At 44.5% G+C, this 22940-nt stretch overlaps 1 protein-coding gene across 1 annotated transcript; it reads left to right on the forward strand.

The window, feature by feature from the left end:
* The first annotated feature begins 1901 nt into the window (after positions 1–1901).
* CD8B (CD8b molecule) lies at positions 1902–16421 on the forward strand. The gene is made up of 6 exons (XM_019553246.1): positions 1902–3238; positions 8218–8574; positions 11929–12024; positions 12837–12929; positions 13417–13453; positions 15993–16421. The coding sequence occupies exons 1-6, from the start codon at positions 3169–3171 to the stop codon at positions 16003–16005; spliced, it is 666 nt and encodes a 221-aa protein (XP_019408791.1). The 5' UTR covers positions 1902–3168; the 3' UTR covers positions 16006–16421.
* The last annotated feature ends 6519 nt before the right edge of the window (positions 16422–22940 follow it).

A 22940-nucleotide genomic window follows, 5' to 3' on the forward strand; every position in this document is an offset into this window, starting at 1 on the left:
GTTTTACCACATCTGAAATGACTTCCAATGAAACTAAACCAAGTATGAAAAGTGCCTGCACCAAAACAGGCACAGATGAGAATTTTTGTGATAGCTCTCCGAGAAGGAAAACGGGGCTATTACTTGCATAATAAACTCAGCAGATTTGTTTGATGGAATCAGATCCCTTGAGCATTGCAGCTGGCTATAACACACTCACCCAACTGGGGAGAAGTGAACTCAGCTAAATAATTTTCCCAGAATGTTTAAATCCCTGAAATGCATGTCTCCGTTCTCCTTGTGCAGCCTGGAGAAGTGAGAACTGAATAGCAATCATAAAGCTTAGAAAAACTATAGAAAATGGGGCAGATTCATCTCTACAGGGACAACTCAGTTTTTCTTTCCATCATAAAGAAAAACCGAGGGGAAAAGCGACTTCACTCGAACTGTCCAGGGTAGCATATTGTCAAAGGAACCTGGGAGAAATGTTTCTCACGACGCAAGGAAACGCAGGAATGCTCTGTGCGGGAACAGGGTAAACCAAGAATCCCATTATGCCACTGGTATTATTAACTGATGCTACAGTTCAGTTTGGGGGACTGTAAAATGAGCAGGAATAGAGCTGGTCAATATTTCATGCCTGAGGAGTCTCCCCCATCAAAGATGTCTTTTTATTCAATAAATAGTTTTCGTGCCCAACTGTTTTTATAGAGACAGTTGCATTTCCCATGATATTTGTATCAACGTTTTTCTCAAAATATGTAGTCCGACTGTTTCGTTACCCAAAATCCCATGTCATTTCAAAAATCATTTTGGCAATCAAGGAGTTAAAATACCCTGGAGCAGCCCCAGGGGGGTGGGGGGGATGGAAAATAAAAGGAAAATGAAGTCTGCCAGCAGAATGGAAACTGCCTTGAAATGTTATGTGAAGTCATCTTCCTATTTTTCTCTCCGCTCAGATTGGGAGACGATTGTTTCCTGCTACGCCCCCAGCAGGAGCACACCTTACCCATTAGGCTAAGGGGTAGTCAAGATAGCGCTTCCTCTTGAACCTCTTCCACTGGGAAAGAAAGACTTCAGATTCATTGATTGGAAAGGAAAATGTGGGGGGGGGCATGAATAAAAATGAACAATGGCAGTGTCAGCTGAAAGGACAAAGCGTTGTATAAATAAAATGCTCGTGACCTGTCTGGGTTTCTCATAAACCTGTGAAAATACAGAAGTTTGATGATAGCCCCCCACCCCAACTGGGAAAAACTAAATCAACTCAAGACATTTCACTATTAAAGTAGTACATATTGAAGCCTACCAACACCCATAACTCAGAGCAACTTTCGTGCTTCAGTATTACTGCACATACACCCGAGAGGCTAGAAATTATTGTGACAACACATCGGCAGCTGGCAATGAATCTTAGCAGAATTGCCTTACTCTTGTGGCTTTGTCGGCCACGAAACATGTTTGAGGTTTCTTGCTGTAGCTTTCAAAACTTCCTGTAATTCTCCTAGTGCCTCTGGTGTTTGGATTACGGAGAGTAAGTTTTGCATTCAGCATTATCCAAGACAAGGAGAAACGCCATACTTACAGAAAAGTAAAAGGCTATTTCCACCTCCAGCCAAAGTGTAAGTAGATGGACACTCCTGAATAGGAAACCTAGTGGCAATGTTTTATTGCTAACCCGTTTTCAATCAAAAATGCCTTTTTTTTTTATTAAAAGTGAACAATTATTCAATACATCTTCGATGTTTTGAAAAATTCTGATTTTTAATGAAAAACCAGAAGCTGGAATTCAACCTTTTCTCATTATGTTGTTGTTTTTGTCAGGAGCAAAGCGATCAAAACTAAACGAGTGTAATGGAACTGAGGGGGGCGCCCCCAAGGAAAAGCCCAAAAAAATGTTCCATTCGGTCTTCTTTTTCTCCTTTTAAAACTTGCCAATTAAAAATATCATGAAAAAAATACTGAGAAAGTGGTATTTTCCCCCAAAACATCTGGTTTTTGACCAGCATTGCTGAGAATATGTAGTTAAAAGGACAAGCAACCTATGCATTCAAGTCCTGAGCGAAGGGGGGAATTATGTAAAATGCCTGTTTCATTAGCAAAAGCCTTAACAGTTTCAGATTAGAGTCAACCAGCTATTCTTGAAAGAGAAAGGCAACCTGGAGCTCTAATAAGTGACTTGAAGCAAACTGCGCCCTTATGCTTAAATGCTACAAAATTATCTCTCTAACAATAATACAGAGTAGTCCTGAGCTTCTACAGGGCCTGGTACCATATGAGCAGGACCTTATCATCTCTCTGGTGCTTTCTTTGGGCTTTGGAACAGACCGTGTAGGGCTACTGACCCTGTTGGCAGTTATACCCAGACCTTCTCCGCCTTCAAGACTTCTCTGCCTGCCAAGCGCTCAGCTACAGCAAAAATTATGCCGAAAGCTCACCAGAAAGCAGACCTCACAGGCAGGCCATATGCAAAGTGAAGAGAGGCTCATCCACTCAGCCTGGCCTCCTCCTTTCTGCCCGCCATCTGGCATCCTCCCCTAGGAGTGACCAGCAAAGTGCCAGATGATCTGTCTGTCCTCCAACCCTCCCTTAAACCTGCCATCACCCCTCTTCTCCTAATGCTTGGAAAGGTTTGGGAGTGCACCAGCGGTAAGCCAGCCTGGGCCTGAAGAGGAGGCCAGGATTAGGATGCACAAGGAATTCATCCAGCTCCCCAGCACAGCGCGTATGGAGCCAGCCTGGCATCGCATTCGTGGCAGTGCAGCCCCGCTGGGGTCCGCATGGTTGCTCCAGAATCACCCTGAGGAGACAAGAGAGACTGCTGTCCTAGGGCTGGGAGCTAGAATATGTGACTGATGAGAGGAGACTGGTGGGTGACACCCTTTCTGTGCCAGGAGTGCAGATGCCTTCAGAGCCATGCTGCATCCAGCTCACTGAGTGCAAGTTATGTGAGGTGGATCCACTTCCCACGCCACCCCCATCCAGCTTCAGTACCAGTGACATGTCATAGAGGATCAAACAGCTCAATCAAGCAGTGTCCCTCATCCTCACTCGGGCTGCCTTGCAGCAGATGCTAGTGAGGAGCAGCTTACACGCTGGCTGTGGGCTGTCAGACAGCCCGCCCCCAGCACTCTCCTGTTTCTGCAGACTCGGAAAGACTTTTGGTCCCAGAGTGAAGAAGCGCACCAGATGTCAAGTGCCCTCAGATCTAAGATGGAGTGGCAGTGGGTCTGCCTCTGCGTCTGGCTACATACCACAGGTAGGAAAGAAACCCTTTGTATACATTACTTACTAACAAGAAGTGAACTCTAAAAACAACCATGCGGGAGGCTGAGAAACCGTGGGGCACGATGATAACCTTAGACTCTCCTTCCCTTCGTCTTCTATCACTGGTACAGAATAGAACATGTTACCATGTAGATAGATTAAAGGAAGTTATAGATTGACAGTTGTGTTGTATTACACATGGATATAATATCATTATATGTGTGTGTCGCCAAACCGAAATGCTCATTTCTGTAACGTAGTGAAGTATATGGCAACTGTGTAATGTTACAGACTGAGTTTGTAGGTCTGGCACTAATTCCACCATAGATATACTAGTCGATGTACGTAAAAGGATGCGATCAGTTTAAAATACATTCACAAAGCCAGCTTCTGTAATCAGTTCGACCAGCACACATCTGCTTGAGTGTGTATGGAGAGAGGGATGGATAGACAGACAGACAGATAGATAAAAATGTATTCCAAAATTACGCCAATATAACCAAGTGCTGAATCTGCTCCATAGACTCATAGTAAATATGGACATGTTATTAAAATATGCTATGTGATGTTTAATCATTGAAATAGTACCAGAGGTGCAGATTAAGGATAGGTTGTGTTGTGTTATGGTTACAGTATATAACCCCAACAGTTTAGCATTTCTTTTAACAGCACTTACATATTATGGTGCTTGGAGCATTCAAAACATCCACGATATATGTATGCGCTAGGGTGGTATATTATAAATATAAATTTAACTTAAGTTTTACCAACAGGTTTAGTGCATTATGAATTTTATGGGATGTTTTATAGTTGATTAAATGTAAGGCCGGAGTAAGGCAAGAGCACCATGAATTTGAAATCAGATGCTAAGTTTTTAGTACCATGAACTATTTTACTTATTCTTTCCAGGAATGGAGACTTGGTAGTTTTCCCCCTGCTTGATTATGCAGCCTGTATACTCCTATGGGTTATACTGAGATCATAAAGGCTGAAAGTCAAGACAGAATATGGGGATTAAATTAACTAATATATTATAAAATAGAAAATACAGGTTATGACTAGAGTTTTACTTCATTCTCATTTTGAGAAACTCCAAATGTTATAATTACACAAATTAAATATAGAAAAATGTTTGTAATTTTGGTGGTTTCCATGGCAAATCTGATTGGGAATGAACATTCATAAAGAGTAGCATTTGATTAGCATCTCCTTGAAAGCCGGGTGAAGACGAGTCGTCTGCAACAAAAGATCATCCTTACAATCCTCATTCCCTTCAGTAGCAAATACAAACTTGTGATGTAATTTTGCAATATCACCCTATCTGTGAACTCACAGTAGGCCCAGGAGTTTGTTTAAGTACTAATACCCAGTGCAATTTAGGATGGGATTTTTGGCATTACTGTATTCTCAGTCTGTTCCTATTGATAACTCTGAGAGCTTTGGCTTCAGTGGGAATAGGGTTAGGCCACTACTGAGTGCTCTGAAGAATTGCACCCATGTATACAATAATCCATTGGGTGAGAAATGACACGGACTTTTTCATTCTATGGACACTAGAACAACAATCCCGCACACATTTATGGATGCCGTCTCATTCACTTTGCAAGACAAGGAAGTATTTGCCAGAATAAGATTTTACAAAAACAGACTAGGCTACAGCACGTAAAAATTAAAATGACATGACACTGGCCGTCAGCGTGTTACACTAGCAGCCTGATCCTCTGTGTCGTGCTAGACATTTTCAAGAGAGAAAAAGGGATTGTGCTGCAAAGTCAGAGTCCATGTATTCACGAGGGACCAAGTCCTGCTCGTTTGCCTCAGTGTGCAGACGCCAGTGGAACTATTAATGCGAGGAAGTTGAGGCAGATTCAGGCCTGCTCTGAGAGTGGAGACCACATCCAGAAATACTCTTCCAGAAAAAACACCCACTCACTTCAAGGGGAATTTTGCTGGAATAAAGGCAACCAGGCTTAGCTTTTTGTTTGCTGGAAAGATAGTTGAGTATGTTCTTCCCAGAAGCATTCAGAGATCGACGGGAATGTATTAAATGTGTTAAAGTCAACGCTGTCTCCAAGGGCCCAGGTGAATGCACCTGCAATTCACTCATAGTTCTAATCCCTAGTCCAGCCAAATTCCTGAGCCAAGCATTACTCTGGAGCGGGTTTTAGGCTAATGGTAATGTAGCCGCCTGACCCCACCTTTAACCCTAGGACAGCCAGAAGTGCTATGTCACAGTTAAAGCAATGATCCTTGCAGGCAGGTGTCAGCCCCCCGATATCTGGTCCTGGGGGTCTGTACAGGTGCACAATTCAGCTGCGTGGATGAAGCATTCAAGCAAGACGGGGGCTCAAGCGTTCTTATTATTAGCCATGCTTCCTATGCATGATCCCAGGTTTCTAAAAGAGCATGTGCTTTCTATGACTGAGGGGCAAGAAATGTGAGAGAAACCTGTCTCGCTGAAGGCGTGCCTCACAAACATACACAGGAAGCAGGCTGGCGGGGCAGGGGTCGTGGTTCCGCAGTATTATTTTTATTCTGTTGCACGATGCACAAAGTTTGTTGGTGCGTCTGCTGAAAAAAAACCCATAATTCCCTCTATCATTCCTGCATAAGCATGTATACAATTTTCTCTCTCTCCCTACGTGGGCACGCGCACACATACCACATAGGCACCAAGACAAATGATTAGCATTGATTTTTGAGCCCGGCAATGTGATTCAGATCTCTTTACCACTGGATATATTGGCAACAAGAGGAATAGGACACTCAACAATAATATTAACTCATGGGGGTAATAGTTCTCCAGATTTTCCCATGGATCTCTATATTTGGAGCCAAGAGATTATGTGATACTTGCAAAAGCTGATTTCAGTATTTCTCGAGGTCCCTCCCAGCCCTACTTGTCTGTGTTTCTCTGAATGCTGCCCAACCAAAGCATTCAAACCGTAAATCTAAGCCATTCTAACCAAAATCACAAGATCAGTATAAAAAGAAGATGATTAGCCGTAGTAATAGTGATGATGTTAATGATAATGTTCTTGTTATTTTCCTTCTGAGTTTTGAGTGTTTAGAGCTCATATGTCAGTCTTTCTCTGTAACTAGGAAGCTAGAAATTAGGATTTTAAAGAAGGCAGAAATTGTCCCATAATCCCTTGACTTCAAATATTGAGATTTATGAAGAAATCAAAAAACAGTCACAGTGAGTTAATGCCGTTGCTAAGTGTCCCATCCCTCTGGTTGCTGATGTTTCCATCCATAAAGAGATCAGAAAGACTTTGCTAATTTCCTGGCTCAGAAAATCAATGTTACTAAAAGTAAGCAAGAAGGCCAGGTTTAGGTTTAGGTTTGGGACCCTTACTGGGTGCATCTACATGTGCTATTAGCACAGAGCAATAAACTCTGGTGCATATCACATCAGTTTATTGTTCCTCGGTGCCTCATTTACACACGTGCCTGGGACCTCTATACACTGAGCCGGGTCAGAGCAGCCCTGGCTGGCAGGGGCTGCACCGACCCAGCTCAGTATGCTGTGGAGGGGCTAGCCAGGTTACAGAGGTGCTTCAGTGCAGGGGTAGCCAGCAGACACCCCCTGCACTGAAGCACCCTCGTGCCCCAGCCAGCCCCACCAGCATCTACATATGCATTGCTGCACAGTAAATAATGCTACCGCAGAATAGTACTTGTACTTATGGTGGCATTCGTTATTTTCCTGTGACCTAATAGGGCCACACATGTAGATGCAGAGACTTTACTGCAGAGCTAATTAGACAACTCCACAGTAAATGTCTCATGTAGACGCACCCAGTGAGTAGCACTTTTCCCCACAAATAGTCTAAATAAAAGTCAACAGGCAGAACTGCAGGACACTATTCCCAGTGAATGGTAGAACCTACTCCCGGAGCACTTGCACTGAGGTCAGTGGGATCATTGGAGCTGTGAATACAACTGAAGGCAAGTAAGGATATTGAGGAATCAAGCTGTGATGGCTGTAAGGTGCTCTTCATCGTGAAAAAAGGTGATGAAAATCTGACCCGTATTTCGTATTTATTTTTGCTTCAAATCAGAGCTGGTCCAAGTCCCGCGTGCTTGCAAATCTTCCAAAGGCCAGATCCTGCAACAGGTGACACAGAATAAACAAATGGACGGTCCATTTACATCAATCAGAGTAGTCTCACTTTTGTCTGTGATGTAAATTAGCAGAGTAGCATTAACACAGCAGCAGATCTGGGTGTCTGCTTTACCACCTATCTTTAAATGTCAGGAGTAAAACTAAATATCCAAAAAATGCATTAAAATAGATCTGAGTGCTGTGGAGTGCTGAGTGCCATCAGCTCCCATTAACTTGAATAGCTTGCCAGTGTTTCTGTGGGCTGCTTATTGTATTTGTCCTTGGCCAAGCTGGGGTTCTTCCCTTTATGGGTTTTGATACCTAATTTAAAAAGATCTTCAGCCTGTTTTGTTGCTTTTCCAGCCAGAGAGAATCCAGCAAACAAGCTAACAAGTTCATAGAGAAATGGCAAGAGGAGGTGAAACGTGCCCAAAGCATGATAAAGCACTAAAGCTACAAAAAGGGGGAAAACATCTCCATAGGAAAGATGTGAAACCTCCATTGATTGGGAATTTTAAATATAGACCGGGTAAAACACTAGACGTTTATCAACTGATCAATCACTCAGTCAGGCTATTTATCTAATTATTTAGTGTGTCTGCCAGTCAAGACGTGCATTTGTAGAACAGCAATTGCCATAGTATCTGAACTCTGGTTGCAAGATGCTGGCATGGCAAGGTGTAAGGGAACAGTCAAGAATTGTCCGGGAAGATGGGCTAGATCTCCTAATGGATCTGATCCATTGTGTATGAGTTTGTAATTTTATGAGCACAGAAATTTGTAAGCTTATGAAGAAAACCTTTGTTTGTTATGCGTAGACATCAGTACTTAAAGCACTGATACATATTATTTTCTTCCAATAGGTAGCCTCACCAATTCCAGTTTCGTTCAGAATCCATCACATATTATAGCCCTGAAACACAGCAATACCACAGACATTGTCTGTGTAATAAGTGAGGAGTATTCTATTCAGGGCATTTACTGGTACCGCTGGAGCAAGGAGAAAGAAACGTTCCAGTTTATAGTATTTGTGACGATGATTAACAAGTACACTTATGGAAGTGGCTTTGACAACAGGAGGTTTTACGTAAGCAAGAATGTCCGAAACTCCCATTCCCTGAAGATCTTCCACGTTCAGCCATCAGACAAGGGCACCTATTACTGTGCTGTGTCCCACTCTTCAAGGCTCATCCTCAGCAGTGGGACAGAGCTGAGTGTGGGTAAGTGCTTTTTTACACTGGCCAGAATCTGTCTGGGAACTTTGGAGCGTCCTGTTTTTTGGTACAGCGAGACCTCAGTTTAGGTGTGGCTGCAATAGAAATATTAAAGCAACAAAAAGAACTAATAAAAACAGCAGGTTTGTATTGATGGGTGCTCAGATCCTGCTAATTTTCCTCATTGCTTTCAATGACACTGTCAGTGTGGGAAGGATAAGAAAGCTTTGGAACGTGCTGTAAGAGATGTACGTATTAGTCTGAAAACGTAGAGAAATTGCTTTAGGAGAATGACAGCGTATAATAAATTGTAACCTTTTTGCTACCACCAGTCTCCCAATTACAATTACACTGAGGTCTAACACTGCGTGTTTGAGGATTTTTTTAATCCCAAAGCAACTTTTCCATGAATCTGCATCATTTTCTTACTTGAGTTCACAGATCATCCTCGCTGACCCATTCTGTTTCTCACACCCCATTGACTGATAGCCTGATGATACCCTTAAATTAGGGGCAGGGGTCTCCATCCACAGTCCCCCCAGGGACAGGTTTCCACATCATCACTGATGACATTGGTGACAATCTTGGTGGCTAAACGACTTCATAGGAGGGACAGCCTAGGACAGACGGGGCCAGGGAGAGTGAGCTCTTTTCTGCTTCCTTATGCTAGTTCCAATAGGACCGGGATGAGGCATGTTGGCATGTCTGCTTGCACTGCTGCCCCCCTAATCCTATACGCGTAGTCTGATGCAGGCAAGTAGTCAGCATTAATGAAGTCAATAAATAGGGCTTCTCACAAGTACAGGGGCCCAGCTGCAAGGCTCTGACTCCAGATCTGAAGTCACTCGCTGTCCTCATCTGTACATAAATTAAAGGCTTTTGGTCACTACGGCTCTAGTCCATCACTTTCCATAAGCTCTAAACTAAAAATCAGTGGGATTTTTGTATGGCTGTAAGGATCTGTCCTCTATCAGATACTGCTGCACCTTAGAGAGCTTATCGTAGATTCATAAGCAATATTCTTCAGCCCACAGCTCTTCTGATTCACAGCTAAGGAATGATGGTAGAAAAATAGCATGCCTGGATGTACAGCATCTCATCACAGGCTTCAGGCCCTTCCTTGCTGCTTCATTTTAAAGCTATGTAAGTTCTAAGACTATAAATCCTTTCACTATTAGTGTTACGAAGAGGGTAATATTGTCATAATTATTGGCTTTAAAAATATCCATGTAGAGCAGAATGTGCTCTGAGCAAATATATATCCAGGCACTTAACTGGCATTGCCTTGGCTAAGGGCGTCCCTTCTCAAATCTGGCTTACTTGAAAGTCAGACTACTTTAAAATAGAAAATGACGTTATAATTCCTAAGAATTGTTACCACACCAAAACAAGGCATCCAAAAACTACATCCCTCGTCCCCAGATAATGAGGGTATTCATTTGGAGATGAGCCCCAGGAGACCGAGGATGAGAAATCTGGCCTTATTCGCTTTTCTAATGCCTACTGCTGTATAGGAAAGAAACATAGGAGTAAATCCCAATTATCTTTCTCATGAGAGATGCAAAATGCTCAAACAAACTACTGTAGTAAAATGAATTGTGATTTCAATTTGGGAGGGAGAGGAGGTCGTTTTGGATAGCCCAGAGTTCTGGATAACTGGACTTTGAATGATCAAGTCTGTAGTCACATAATTAATTACGATATATACTTGGGGCATGTACTGTAGTTATTAAGGGTAGAAACATGAACATGACGATGAACATGACTATGTGTTATAAAAAAACATGACCATGTTATGTTATAACTCATAGTCAATAATTATCCATGGCCTTATATAATCACCACCATAGTCAACAGAAATGCTTAAACTAGCCAAGTTTTCTGTCATGTGAAAGTGGACACAAGGCAAAGATTCCCTGAGCTGCAGCTATTGATTCTACTCGGTAGGTGCAGGGATACCGCAGTGATGAGTAACAATGCAATACCCTGTCATAAATGGATAAGCCTTTTGAAAAACATTCAGTCCATATTAGACTGAAGACCACAGGAGACGTGGATAGATCTGAGCATTTTGGAATTACAAACCCTGGTATAAGGCAATCAAGACTCATAGTAGAGATGATATCTTTTATTAGACCAACAAGATTTTTACCAAAAAAAGTCTTTAATTGCAAGCTTTCGGGCACAAACACCCTTCATCAGGCATTGGAGAAAAGATTGTAACAGTTCTCCTGGGTAGAAATGAAAGTTCGTATTTCATAGGATTTCACAGAGGATTCAAGAGATGGGAAACTCCTCTTGGGCAGGCGGTTCATAAACATGAACTTTCATTTCTACCCAGGAGAACTTTTACAGTCTTTTCTCCAATGCCCGATGAAGGCTGTTTGTGCCGGAAAGCTTGCAGTTGAAGACATTTTTTTTTTGCAAAAACCATGTTGGTCTAATAAAAGATATCATCTCTACTATGAGTCCTTTCTCTCAACCAGTATGGCTACAACCTGGATACCAAACCCTGGTGTAGGAATTTAGACAGATGCATCTTTCTGGCACCCATTCCCCTGCTTCTCTGCTGTTAGGAAAAATAATAAACTATGGTGCTTTAAACCATTTGGGGATATACCAGCAATACTTTAATCCAGTTGGAGGGCCTGATTCTACAAATACTTACTCCTGGGTATAAACCCAAACCAGCAGGATTGTGGTCGGCCATCAGTACTATTCGTGGCAGTAGGTGCTGTAATTCAGAAGATACATACACGTATGCTATCTCACAGCTCTGCTCTGTTAACATGCTTTAAGATTAAGGGCTCTGATTGAATCCTGTTGTTCAAATCGTTCTGCCTTTACTTGCTCTTAGAAGTATTTTAACCCTCAGCCAGTGCTAACACAACCTAGTTTTACACAAATGAAACTATCTGATAAAGGGTATTTAGGGCAGAATGTGAAGTCAGTCACATGCTTAGGAAGCATAATGACTAGCGATTATTATACAGCCCAATGTTATTCCCACTCAGTTGGGTAGAGATTCGACAGTTTTGGAGCAGGGCTGAACCTTTCCCCTCTAGTCATGTTTCTAAATACCTTTTGGCTGGTTTAAAAATAAATTCTAAGGCCTATATTAAAGGACTCCAGCACTTTCTCACTTTTGAAATGCTTGGCTTATTTGTCAAACTCTGTTAAAGCCTATCCATTTACCAAAAATCAGTCCTTTCCACAGAAAACAATTCAGAGGCACACAAGAGTAAAGAGTCTCTTCATTTGCAGGAAGTTCATTTTAAAACTAGGGCAATTTTTTCCTGTTACTTGTATCCTGCTCTTGCTGACCCACTGTGGGACATTAACTCCTTTTCATCGTTTCAGTCGACTCTTTGCCTACTGCCAAGACAACTACAGAGTTATCCCGAATGAAGCCTTCAAATTACAGAAACACGAAAAAGTTGCCTAAAAACAAGAAAGGTACGGCTGCATTTCAACCAGCCTCTGCAACATGGCACAGGACATGACGATCCTTAGTGTGACTCCATTACAGAGGTGAAGTCATGGGCGAGCTGAACGCAGCCTGCGGTACTCTGTATTCTCAGCTGCACAACAGGAAATCTGGAGTGATGGCACTGCAGTCAGTGCAATGGTCATCCCTTCTGACCAGCAAAGCAAATAAGAGCAAGCTGGTCTGAGCACACCTGTCGGCAGAGATCCTGCGGCTCTCACAGAAATGCAGGAGACTCTCCAGACCCTCCTGTGCAGCCAGGAAATCCCTCCACTCCTAAATGTGAAATATTCACGCACAGCTCCTGATCTCTCCCCTGGGTGCAGGCCCCTCACTCCCACTCCTGCGCATAGCAGTACCGAGTAGGTACAGGTCTGACAAAGCTTCTGTCAAAGGGACAGCCCCGGCCTAGGAACCTCCCTGAAAGGGTTCCCCTAACCCCAGAGGGGGTCCCCAAAAAAAGCAACCTCAGCTCAGGGGAACATGACTCTTTGTGCGTAAGTGCCTGGGCTTAGGTTAGGGTTACTGCACTTCCCCAGCCAGACCTCACCCAGCCCTCCACCTGCCCTCCTCCCTCCTGCAGCACACCCAGTCCCTGCTCCCCCCAGGAACCCAGGGTCAGCAGCCGGGAGGAGCAGGACAGTGGCTGGGAGAGAGATAACCTGTGTGGGAGGGGGCTGGTGGGGACACAGTGCCCCCATCTCCTCCCCCCTGTGTACCAGGAGCTACAAGGCACAGGCTGCCTGCTGCTTGCTATAACGTGTCTTACTGGGGTTTTTAGGTGCTTCCTGCAGCAGCTTCGTCTGGGCCCCCCTGCTGACGTGTGCTGTTCTTCTACTGCTGGCCCTGGCCGTCGTCATCCACCGCTTTCAGCGTAAGGGTTTGGCAGAGCACGAGATTCACCCTTCTCCAAGATCCCTCCGCTGCCCTGGGGGGGGGATTTCTCCATGCTCGGGGCTGTCTCTTCCCACAAATAAGGGGATGGAGGGGTCACCCTGGGCATTCTCTGCCCCACACCACGCGCTGCAGAGAGCTGCCGGTGGAGGCCAAAGATTGACTTACAAGGAAAGATAGGGCAGGGGCAGACCCCACAGGGACCCCTCAGATTCACGGTGGCTTGGGGTTGCGTGAAACTTTCTGCCCCCTGCAGCATGAAGTAGACTTGCTAGGTCTCTAGAAGCAGGTGAAGGCAGGGACACCCTGGCAGGGCAGCTCCACTGGGTGAAGGTTTCAGGTGGGGAGGCTTGCAGAGGCAGAAATATCAGGGGCGAAAGCAAGGAGCCTGAGGAAAGCACTGGCATGGGGGAAAGAGCTAGGAACTGTTCTCCTGTCCTGACCTGTTTCCTGCCTTTTTTTTTCAGGCCTGCGCCGGAGGCTGAGGCTTCACTTCAGGAAGCAGTAAGTGGTTTGCTTGCTTTCTACAGAAAGACATACTGAAAAACAGCAAAGCCATGATTTCCACCCCTCTCCCCCATACTCCTGGCCTGCCACGGGCCAGAGCTAAAGGACCTGTCCTGGAAAATGCTGAGCTTCCCCTGTACGAGCTGAGGGCCATCAATTTGCAGGAACATCAGTGGGAGTTGAAGACCTCCAGCACCCAGGAGGAAGCACTTGGTGCTTTGCTGAATTGAGCTGTGTGTATGCCCTCAGGTTGACTCCGCTGATGAAGGGGTCCCACCAGATAGGCAGGCAATTCACCTCTTGTCTTCTGGATATCCCTACTCTGGTGTACCCCCGCTTGGGTTTCACACCATCAGACAAGAAACGCGTTGTGCTGTCTGTTGAAGTTGCTTAAGGTTGGAGAGTAGCCACATCATCACTAGAGAGTAGCCAAAAGCAAAATCCAGACCAGAACACCCTCTTCTCACCTCTACTCAAATTTGGGGGCGGGGTTTGGACTGAATTTTGCAGTAAAGCCCTAATCCAAACACCGCTGTATGTTGGAAGGGTTTGGATCCAATTCTAGGCCAGGACTTTGCCATGTAAGCCAACTTCTAGACATGGCTAATGAGTCCACAGGGGCATGAGACGCACGCTAGAGCTACACAGACATTCCCAGGCTGTTTCATCAGCAAGCATGAAGCATCCTGCATATGTTTTTCTGCATTTTCTCAATGCCTTGAAACCATTTTAAATTAGGGCAGAGAAGATGTGTAGTCTCTGATCTCTGTGGTATGTGGTTTCTTCCCCAGTACATGGCAGCTGGTGGGATGGCACGTGCACATACCTCGTTGCTGGTTCTCAGCCCCCAAATTATGTTAATGGGTCTGCCTTGATGGGGTCACAGGAACTGATGGCAGCGAGTGAAAGGTAGCAGTGCAAGGAGACATGGCTAGACATCACTGAATAACGGTCTGAAAGGAGGAGCGGAGCTATGTGCCAGCAAGATCTTCCTGCCGTGAGATCAGTGAGGTGATGGAAGAGTTTCTGGAGGGAGGCAGATACATTTGCAGAACTCAGGGTAACACAGAGTGGTGGGCACAGGCGGTTGAGGGAGGACTAGATGGCCCACAGAGGCAGAACAGTCTTTCCATGACAGCAGATGACAGCAGAGAGGCATCAAATGCTCCCATGGATCTTCTGGGAATCCCAAGGGAGGGCAATCCCAAAGCAGAAGAAAGCCATCAGGGGAGTCCAGGTGGCTCTCCTAACACAGGAATGCTTCCTGTCTTCATAGCCATCTTCTCTCCTGTTCATCTTAGCCTCAGGCCAAATGCCCCTGCCCAGGCCAGTAGGACTTGGGACCAGGCAGCTAATCCCTTCATCTGGTTCTCCTTGCTGTGCCCAATCCATGTGGATCTACTGAGAGGACAAGATCCATCCTTTCCAGCAAAGCAGCAAGGCAGGGAACCCTATCTCCTCCCACTGCAGTACCTACCAGATTAAGGTCTAGAGCAGATTGGCCCCTGTAGTGCATCCCCAGTAATCACATGCCTGGGATTGTGGATCATGTATACCTCACAGCTTGTGCAGCAGCATCAGGGGCATTAATTCCCTATTACTGGTGGAGGAGAGGCTAATGCATCCTGCCCCACACTCAGGGAGCGCATCTACATGTGCGTTAATGTGCCATAGTTACAGCGCGTTTAGTTTAGTACCTGTTGTTTCATCTACACGCAGCCCTAGGTACTAACTCAATGCACAGGAACCAGCGCTAATGCACAGTAGTGCTGGCGCATGGCTTTTTAGAGACGTTAATGCACAGTAGACCAATTCAACTGCGCATTAGTGCAGTAGCATGGCTTCTGCCCTGACACACTAATGCACAGTAGAATTAGTCTAGTGTGCATTTAGCATCTTGTATAAATGCGCCCAGGACGCTGCTTATGGATTGCAAGGCAGCTGCCAATACCGGTCAGCCCCCAGGATCCTACTGGGAGAAAGGCGTCTTGTCTGCTCCCTTGAAACTCAGGGAAACCACCCAGCTCCTCCCTATTGGGCAGGAGGAGGGGCAAGGATGAGGTCCACTCATTAATGAGTGGGAGAACCTGAGGTGTTACATGGGAAGCTCATGGCAGGTAGGGAGAAGGAAATGGGATTTGGATTTTGCCTAGCCAAAGAGTCACTCATGTGGGGGCAAAAGGCAGGGCAGGGTGGAACTTTAGAGACAGACTTGTTCAGAGAGGCATAAACTTTCATTGGCAACTGCCTACTGTGTGATATTGGAGCAGGAGAGCTTTCTTGTCTATACAGGAGCCAAACATGCCATCAGGAAGTGTTTGTGTGTCCCAAATCGCTTCCCAGCTTAGTGTAATTGGGTCTGGGTTTTGAATTTTAACCATTCTCTTTTGACCCCCGGTGGGAGTGGGCATTGTTACCAGGACTCTGGTTGTGCCCTACGTAGCAGGAACATGATCTGAAAAAGGCAGCATCTTGCATTTTGGTTCTGGATTCGATGCCTTACAGTGTGACCTTTGTGTATTTCCCTGTGTTTTAGGGTTCTTAAATAAGACTAATGCCTGGAGAACACTTCTGTGTTGCACGTCGGATGGTGAGCACCACTGGGAACACACCAACCAGAAGGAATGTTGCCATGAGAACAGTCATAGTCTTCAAATGCACAACAGTCAGATACTTGTTTGCTAGGGCTTTCCTGCCATGTATGCCAACTCTATTTAATATCCTCTTCTATGCCCCAGCTTACAGATCAGAGGGGCAGATCCCACAGAGTGCAGAGAGCGTTGCCTGGGAGGGGCTGAGTGCCTTCACTTCCCTCTGAAGTCAATGGGACTTGAGGCTGGCCTGCACTTTGCTGGATTGGGCTCCTGGTTCATGTTGCTGATTGATGTGTACACTGATTGATGTTTACACTGCACTGAAAGAGCCTCCTCTCCATTCAGTCTCACTTAATAAAATAGCATTTAAATGATTTTAGATGCATTTTTCTTCCTCTTGAAGCTGTTTTATTAGAAATTGTTGTTAAACATGCTGGTTGTTATCATAGCTCTGGTAAGTAATTTATCCAGCAGCTTGAGCAGTTGTCCATCCAGAGTGTTGTTCTATAAAGCCTAGAGCTGTGGGCTGTATTTCTCTCTGGTTTTCTGCAGTAAATGCCATTGATACCACAGTAGCTCCTAGAGTCCCCAGCTGAGATGAGGTCTCGTGTGGCTAGACACTGTATTATAGAGAGTCAGAGCACATTTGCACACACAGTTTCTGTATCACTTTAACTGGGTCAGGTTGAGTCTGGGATGAGGGACATGGTACAAGCCATGGACACACTTACAGTGGTAGAAAGGTACCAGACGAGAGTATCCCTGTAAAACGGAGGGGTTAATTCTGTGAAGGTCACCTCCCTAACCAGAGTATGTATTACATACACAAATAAAAAGGCAATTTTTAGGCTTGCAAACACTGTGTGCAAGCCAGGCCAAACAGACAGTCCTGCCCCACCAAGCTTATGGGTCTAAATCAGAGGTGGCCACCCTTTGGCATGCATGTCACAAATGGCATGGGCAGCCTCTCTGTGTGGCAGGAAGCAGCTCATGGAGGGAACATAGCAGCAAATAGGGGAGGGAGTAGAAAGAGCAGCAGATCAGGCAGCTCTGATCTGGAGTGACACTCGGGGAGGGTGCCAGGTTTACATGCCTGCCAAAATGGTTGGCCCCTCCGGCCTAAATACAACAGACAAAGTGTGCAAGAGGGAAACACAGATGAAGTGTTTTGCCCAAGGCCATGGTGCAGGGTAGTGGCAGAGCCCTAAGTAGGACCCATGTCTCTCTGTTCCCAATTTGAGCACTTGTCTCTGAGCCCTGCTGCCTTCTTTCCATAATGCTCTGTTTCTTATGGGCTAGTGCATTCCACTTCCCAATGCTGTTAACAAGGCTTGCCTCCTGCCCTGATCTGTTAAAAGAAACCCTGCCCTCAACCTCATCCTTTCTGAAATGATGACAACAGCCTGTGTGCTCAGTAGCTACAGGTGGTGGGTGGTTGTTTTTCAGGAAGTAATCCCCAGAACTTCACCGAGGGCGATTCATCTCCATGGCTGGCAATATCATCACTTGCATTTAGTCAAACAGAAAAGTTGCCAGTAAACCTCATTTCCACATTGTGGGTGGAACAGCTAGAATCACACTTTTACTGGTGAGGAGGGGAAAAATCTACATAAGATACCTCACTACCATTTTTTATGAGTTTATTGGATCACTGTGACTCTCACGGGGCATATCTACATGTGCATTAATGTGCCTTCTCTAATGCGCATTACATTTAGTACTTCCAAGATACTAAATGAATGTGCATTAGGCTGCCCTAATGTGCAGTAGTGTATTTGCATGCTTCTTCAGGGATGCTTAATGCGCAGTATTATTACACTGTGTATTCGTGTAATATTGCCTTTTTATGTGATGTTTTAATATGCAATAATATAGTCTACTGCTTATTAAAGTGCACATGTAGACATGCCCATGGTTTCCCAAAATCCCTGCTGTGCCTAGACACCAGTTTGATGTTAAAGAAATGCCAAATTGACCAACAGTTTATTGATTGAGGCTGAATATCACACTATCAATAAAGCTCAATAAAAGTTTGGAAATAACCAACTGGCACAGTATTTATTACTTTTGGTATGGCACCATATGGGGAAGTATTGCTTCACAGTCAAGATTTAGAAAGCTCTGTAGAACTTCGTAATCTAGTGGCTTGATCTTGCAAATAGTAGTGTCAAAACAGAGAAACCAGAACAGACTAGGAGTGTAGTAAATGAAGCCAGTTCAGCCCTGCACACTCTGCTCCTAGAAAACCTTCATCCCTAAATTGTAAAATCCACTTTTTTTTGTAAAAATGAAAAAAAACAAACAAGAAAACAATAGCTATCTTTTGTGCTTCTCTGTTAGTCCCATTCTTCAAAGTGCACTTTGCTTTTAGATAGAGAGCACATCTACATGTGCACTTTAATGCCTATTCAACTGCACGTTAAAGTGGCGCATAAAAAAACATACTAATATGCTAATATGCAGTAGAATAAACTACTGCACATTAAGCCACCAAAAAAGTGTGCGCTTGCACTACTGCATATTAGTACAGCCTAAGGCATATTTATTTAGTACCTCATATTGGAGGTACTAAATTTAATGCATGTTAGGAAATGCACATGTAGATGCGCCCAGTGAGAATCATCAGGAGATGTGCAGGTCCTAACAGGACCAGGTGCCCAGTGTTTGATTTCTGCGTGATGCTTTCAAATTGTCACTACATTTCCATCAAGGTCAGTAACAAAACTCATCAGATGGCACAACCACCTCAAACAAGTTTCAGTAAAAACTGGCCAGATCCTAGGAAATGCTGAGCCCTGGCCCCACACATAGGAGTCACTGGGAATGCAGGTGTCCACCACTTTCTTGATGTGACCATATGTTTATTATGTATAAAAAGAAAGCCCCAAAGAAAGCCCCTGGGTGTGTGGCTGGCTGTGACCAGGGACTTGCAGCAGCATTAGTGGGAACTGCTCATGTGCAACATCTGCATCTTCATGACATTAAAAAGGAGCTGATGACCTGGAGATTGTGACATCACCTTGAAACTACCAGCTGTGCTTAAAGGGCAGAGGCTGCCCAGGCAGAGATGCTGGGAAAATACCCTCTGTGGTGAGTGATTCATCTGAATAGTCAGTGAGTCTTCTCAGGGGAGCTTCTGAGAAATAGTGTAGGACCCCAAAGCCCACCAGGAGATTTCGGGTCTGACTAAGTGATGGGTCTTCTTCTCAAAACTGCTGTAATGATGGATCAGGATTGCTCTGTAGTTTAACTAGCATTTCCAGTGTTAGATTATGTGAAATACTTGGTCCAAATCCTATTTCTCCAACTCCCAGGGGTTCATCATCTGGCTAAGTCAGACAGACCCATATATTAATGGAGGCTCAGATCTTATTTTGCCTATTTGTTACTTAAGTGGTACTTTCATGACTTTTAGGCATCCAAACTACTAAACACAGCCCTATTCCCCCTCTAAGCAGCTATCACAAAAGTGCTAAACTGTCTGGTTTTCTGATGCCCCTCCTCTTTGGCTGATAAGATCCACAGAAGCTTTGAGGGAGTGCACATGGTCAGAAGTGAGCCAGAATGACCACCTGGGTATTTAACACCACCAAGTGTGTGTTGCAGTCCAGTTATATCTGATGAAATCTGCTGATTCCAAAGCCACACACAGCAGTCATCTAACACACAAATTACTAGTTATCATGGTGGTGGTGCTCCCATCAGATGCAGTAGCTTAGGGTTAGGACATCCATGTTTCACTGCATTACAGGCTTCACCATCCACATGTGACTCTACCACCACAAAGCACGGGTTCATAGTAGGTGCCGAAGTGAAGTCTTACACTACTAAAATGTCATTATAGCTACACTGCATTGCATTTAACTAGATATAGCTCAGGTACTATGGAGCGTCGTTGTGCAGTCGCTGGGCCTGAAATCAATAGAATGCCATAGACTTCGCATGAGTCTTGAAAACAAGGAAGCATTTTCAGCTACACCAGCTTTCTTTTCTTACCGCGTGTGCATTCACTTTCCAACTGGCCTGTAGCTGTCAGCCATTCGTGATTGGCACTGTGATTTAATGAGGTTGTCAGACAAGATCTCAGTCTCTGTCACCCTTCCTCTTTTTCTGTTGCTTTTAAAAATTGCAGGGAAAAAAAATGACCCAGCTAAAGAACTGATGTAAGAGAAAACCATTTTACCCAAGGAGCTCCTCTGACACGTACTCCTTGAGCCAGGGACACTGCAATAATGTGTGGAGAAACAAAGATCTTGGTTGCAGCAATCATTTGGGTCCTTGAAAAGGCCTATTTATTGCTTAATAATGTGTGGAGAAACAAAGATCTTGGTTGCAGCAATCATTTGGGTCCTTGAAAAGGCCTATTTATTGCTTTGTTCAAAAAATGCCCTTTTATTTCTCCATCACTTGCACCTGGGTATGTAGGGGTGCTGCTCCTTAGGCAGCCAGGTGTTCACAGGAATTTAAAATATACAAACCTCACACCTATTTATACTGTGTCATATATTCATTTATCTTATCTTCCTGTTTATGGGTATTTTGCCTAAGTAAAAATGCAGGAGACCAATACGCTCTATACTCTGGACTTCACTGAGACCAATACACTCTATACTGAACTTAAAGAGTAGCTATATTCATTGAATCAGGAGATCATAGGCAATGAGGGCTGGAAGGGACCTCAGGAGGTCACATCTAGTCCAACCCCCTGCTCAAAGCAGGACCAGTCCCATCTAGATCATCCCAGCCAAGGCTTTGTCTGGCTGGGTCTTAAAAACCTCCAAGGACGGAGAGTCCACAATCTCTGGGCAACCTGTTCTAATGCTTTACTACCCTCCTAGTGAGAAAGTTTTCTCCTGTCAGGGAACTAAACCCAGTATCACCTGGGTTTTACATTTGCTCAGCTTGCACAAACCCTCTCCTCTGCTCTGCTGCCATCACAGAAGAACCACAATCTAACCACAAACATCTACCACGTGTACCCAGGGTTTTGCAACAGTTAATAGCTGCGTTGGTAAAGGCAGGTGAATCTTTTACAGAGTCAGGGGCCAAATCTAAATGCTGTTTAGATGATAAATATATTATATACATTCTCTGCTATGCTGCAAAAGGTTTTTACCTTGCGTGCATACAAGGACTTGCTCTGAGACAGGCTCCTGGCAATAATCTGGCAACAGAGAACCTACCAGAGCTGCGTATGCTGCACACCTGTCCTGATGCTTTAATGTGGCAACTGCTAAGTAGGGCACATCTGTGACAGGTGCTGCTTTGTATGAAGCTATCACTTCTCATGTTCTTAGAAACTGGTTTCTATTATGCTGGTTAGCAGCAAGCGGCTGGGCTCCAAAGTATGTATAAATGCAACAGAGCAGACAATTTTTATTTGCCAAACCCTATAAGGGAGCAATAATACTCAGGTGTCACTTTAACTACTATACTTCCCCACTGACCTCATCACCCACCCAGAGCCATTTTATTTTTGACACTATAAATCACACATTTTAAATAAATAACATTAAAATAGTGTCATTAAGCTTGCAAAGTTAGGAAATACCAGGATTAAGTTTGCCGGTGCAACCCTAATTCATCTTTCTTGTGGCTAAACATTAAGACACAGCCTTTATTATTTAATCTCATGCTAGCTGGGTTTTTTTCCTGCATAGTGCTCGTGCCTCATTCTGTGCAGTCATTTTTTTTTTACTCTCTTCATTAAGACCCAGGCCTCCTCTGTGGCACCCCAACCAAATGCTGTTCTGAATACAAAATTATTCATTTCACCAAAATATATGACTGTTCCACAAACATGGTCAATGTATCTTTTCCATACTTTTTCTGGAACAGATGGTATTATTATCCCCACCTTACAACTAGGGAACTAAGACACAGATGGAGCATGACTAAATATGTTGTAATTTGGAGCATAGTTTCTCAACCTGTGGTATGTGTACCGCTGCGGGTACACAAGACACAGGCAGGGGGTACACGGGTACCCCGGCACTCTCTTTCTCTCTTGCCCTCTTTTCCTCTCAAAACTATGGCAAAAAATTTGGTGTGTGGCACTTTAAATTCCTCAGTAATAATTTGGCTGGTTCAGCGCTCCTGGCTTTGGCCAACATCACCTCTAGCCCAGGTACATACTTGAGTTGTGCACCCCTGGTGTAAAAGGTGGCAACCCTACCCACACCAGGTCAGACATCTGTCATATCACGGCCTTATATACACAGCCCTTCTTCCAACAAATGGCACTCATTAGTCTGTAAATATAAAATCCCCTGGAAAACTGAGTGTTGGGGTATTTATTAACATTTTTAGAAGTTAGGGGGTACTTGCTACTCAAAAGGTTGAGAAACAGTGATTTGGAGTACCCAGCTTGAGTGGCCCATGGCTTGATTGTACGCAGTACCTAAACACAGTGCTATCCTGTATATTTTGTAAGCACTTGAACAAAAACAATCCTAACCAACAAAAGGAAACGCCTTATTTTTAGACTGTCCATCTACCAAGAGACCCATGCTCCCATTCCCCATTTCTTTCAAGCCAGTTTACAAAAGAAATCAGATGCTGAAAGGCCAACACCAAGTCAGAGAGTGTGTAGCCTCTTTGACAAGGGTCAGAATCAAAGGGCTCTCCATCCACCCAGATGAGCCAATGCTCCCTGGAGATGGTGAGCTGAACACCTCTCGTGATGAGAAGCTCGCGACTTGAGGCTCAAGGCGCACCCCAGCAATGATGAGGCCTGGTTGTTCATGCAGTTGCATAAAGCAATTCATAAAGCCTCCCTGGAGAATAACCTGCAGCATCAAGATGCCAATCACCACAAAGAAAGCCAGGTGTTTGTCACCAGTCACCGACAACTCAAATAAATTCAGGGTCCTGGCTGCTATTGACAGTAG

This window comes from Crocodylus porosus, unplaced genomic scaffold (assembly GCF_001723895.1).
Source record: "Crocodylus porosus isolate Cpor-Errol unplaced genomic scaffold, CroPor_comp1, whole genome shotgun sequence".
Taxonomy (NCBI): Eukaryota; Metazoa; Chordata; order Crocodylia; family Crocodylidae; genus Crocodylus; species Crocodylus porosus.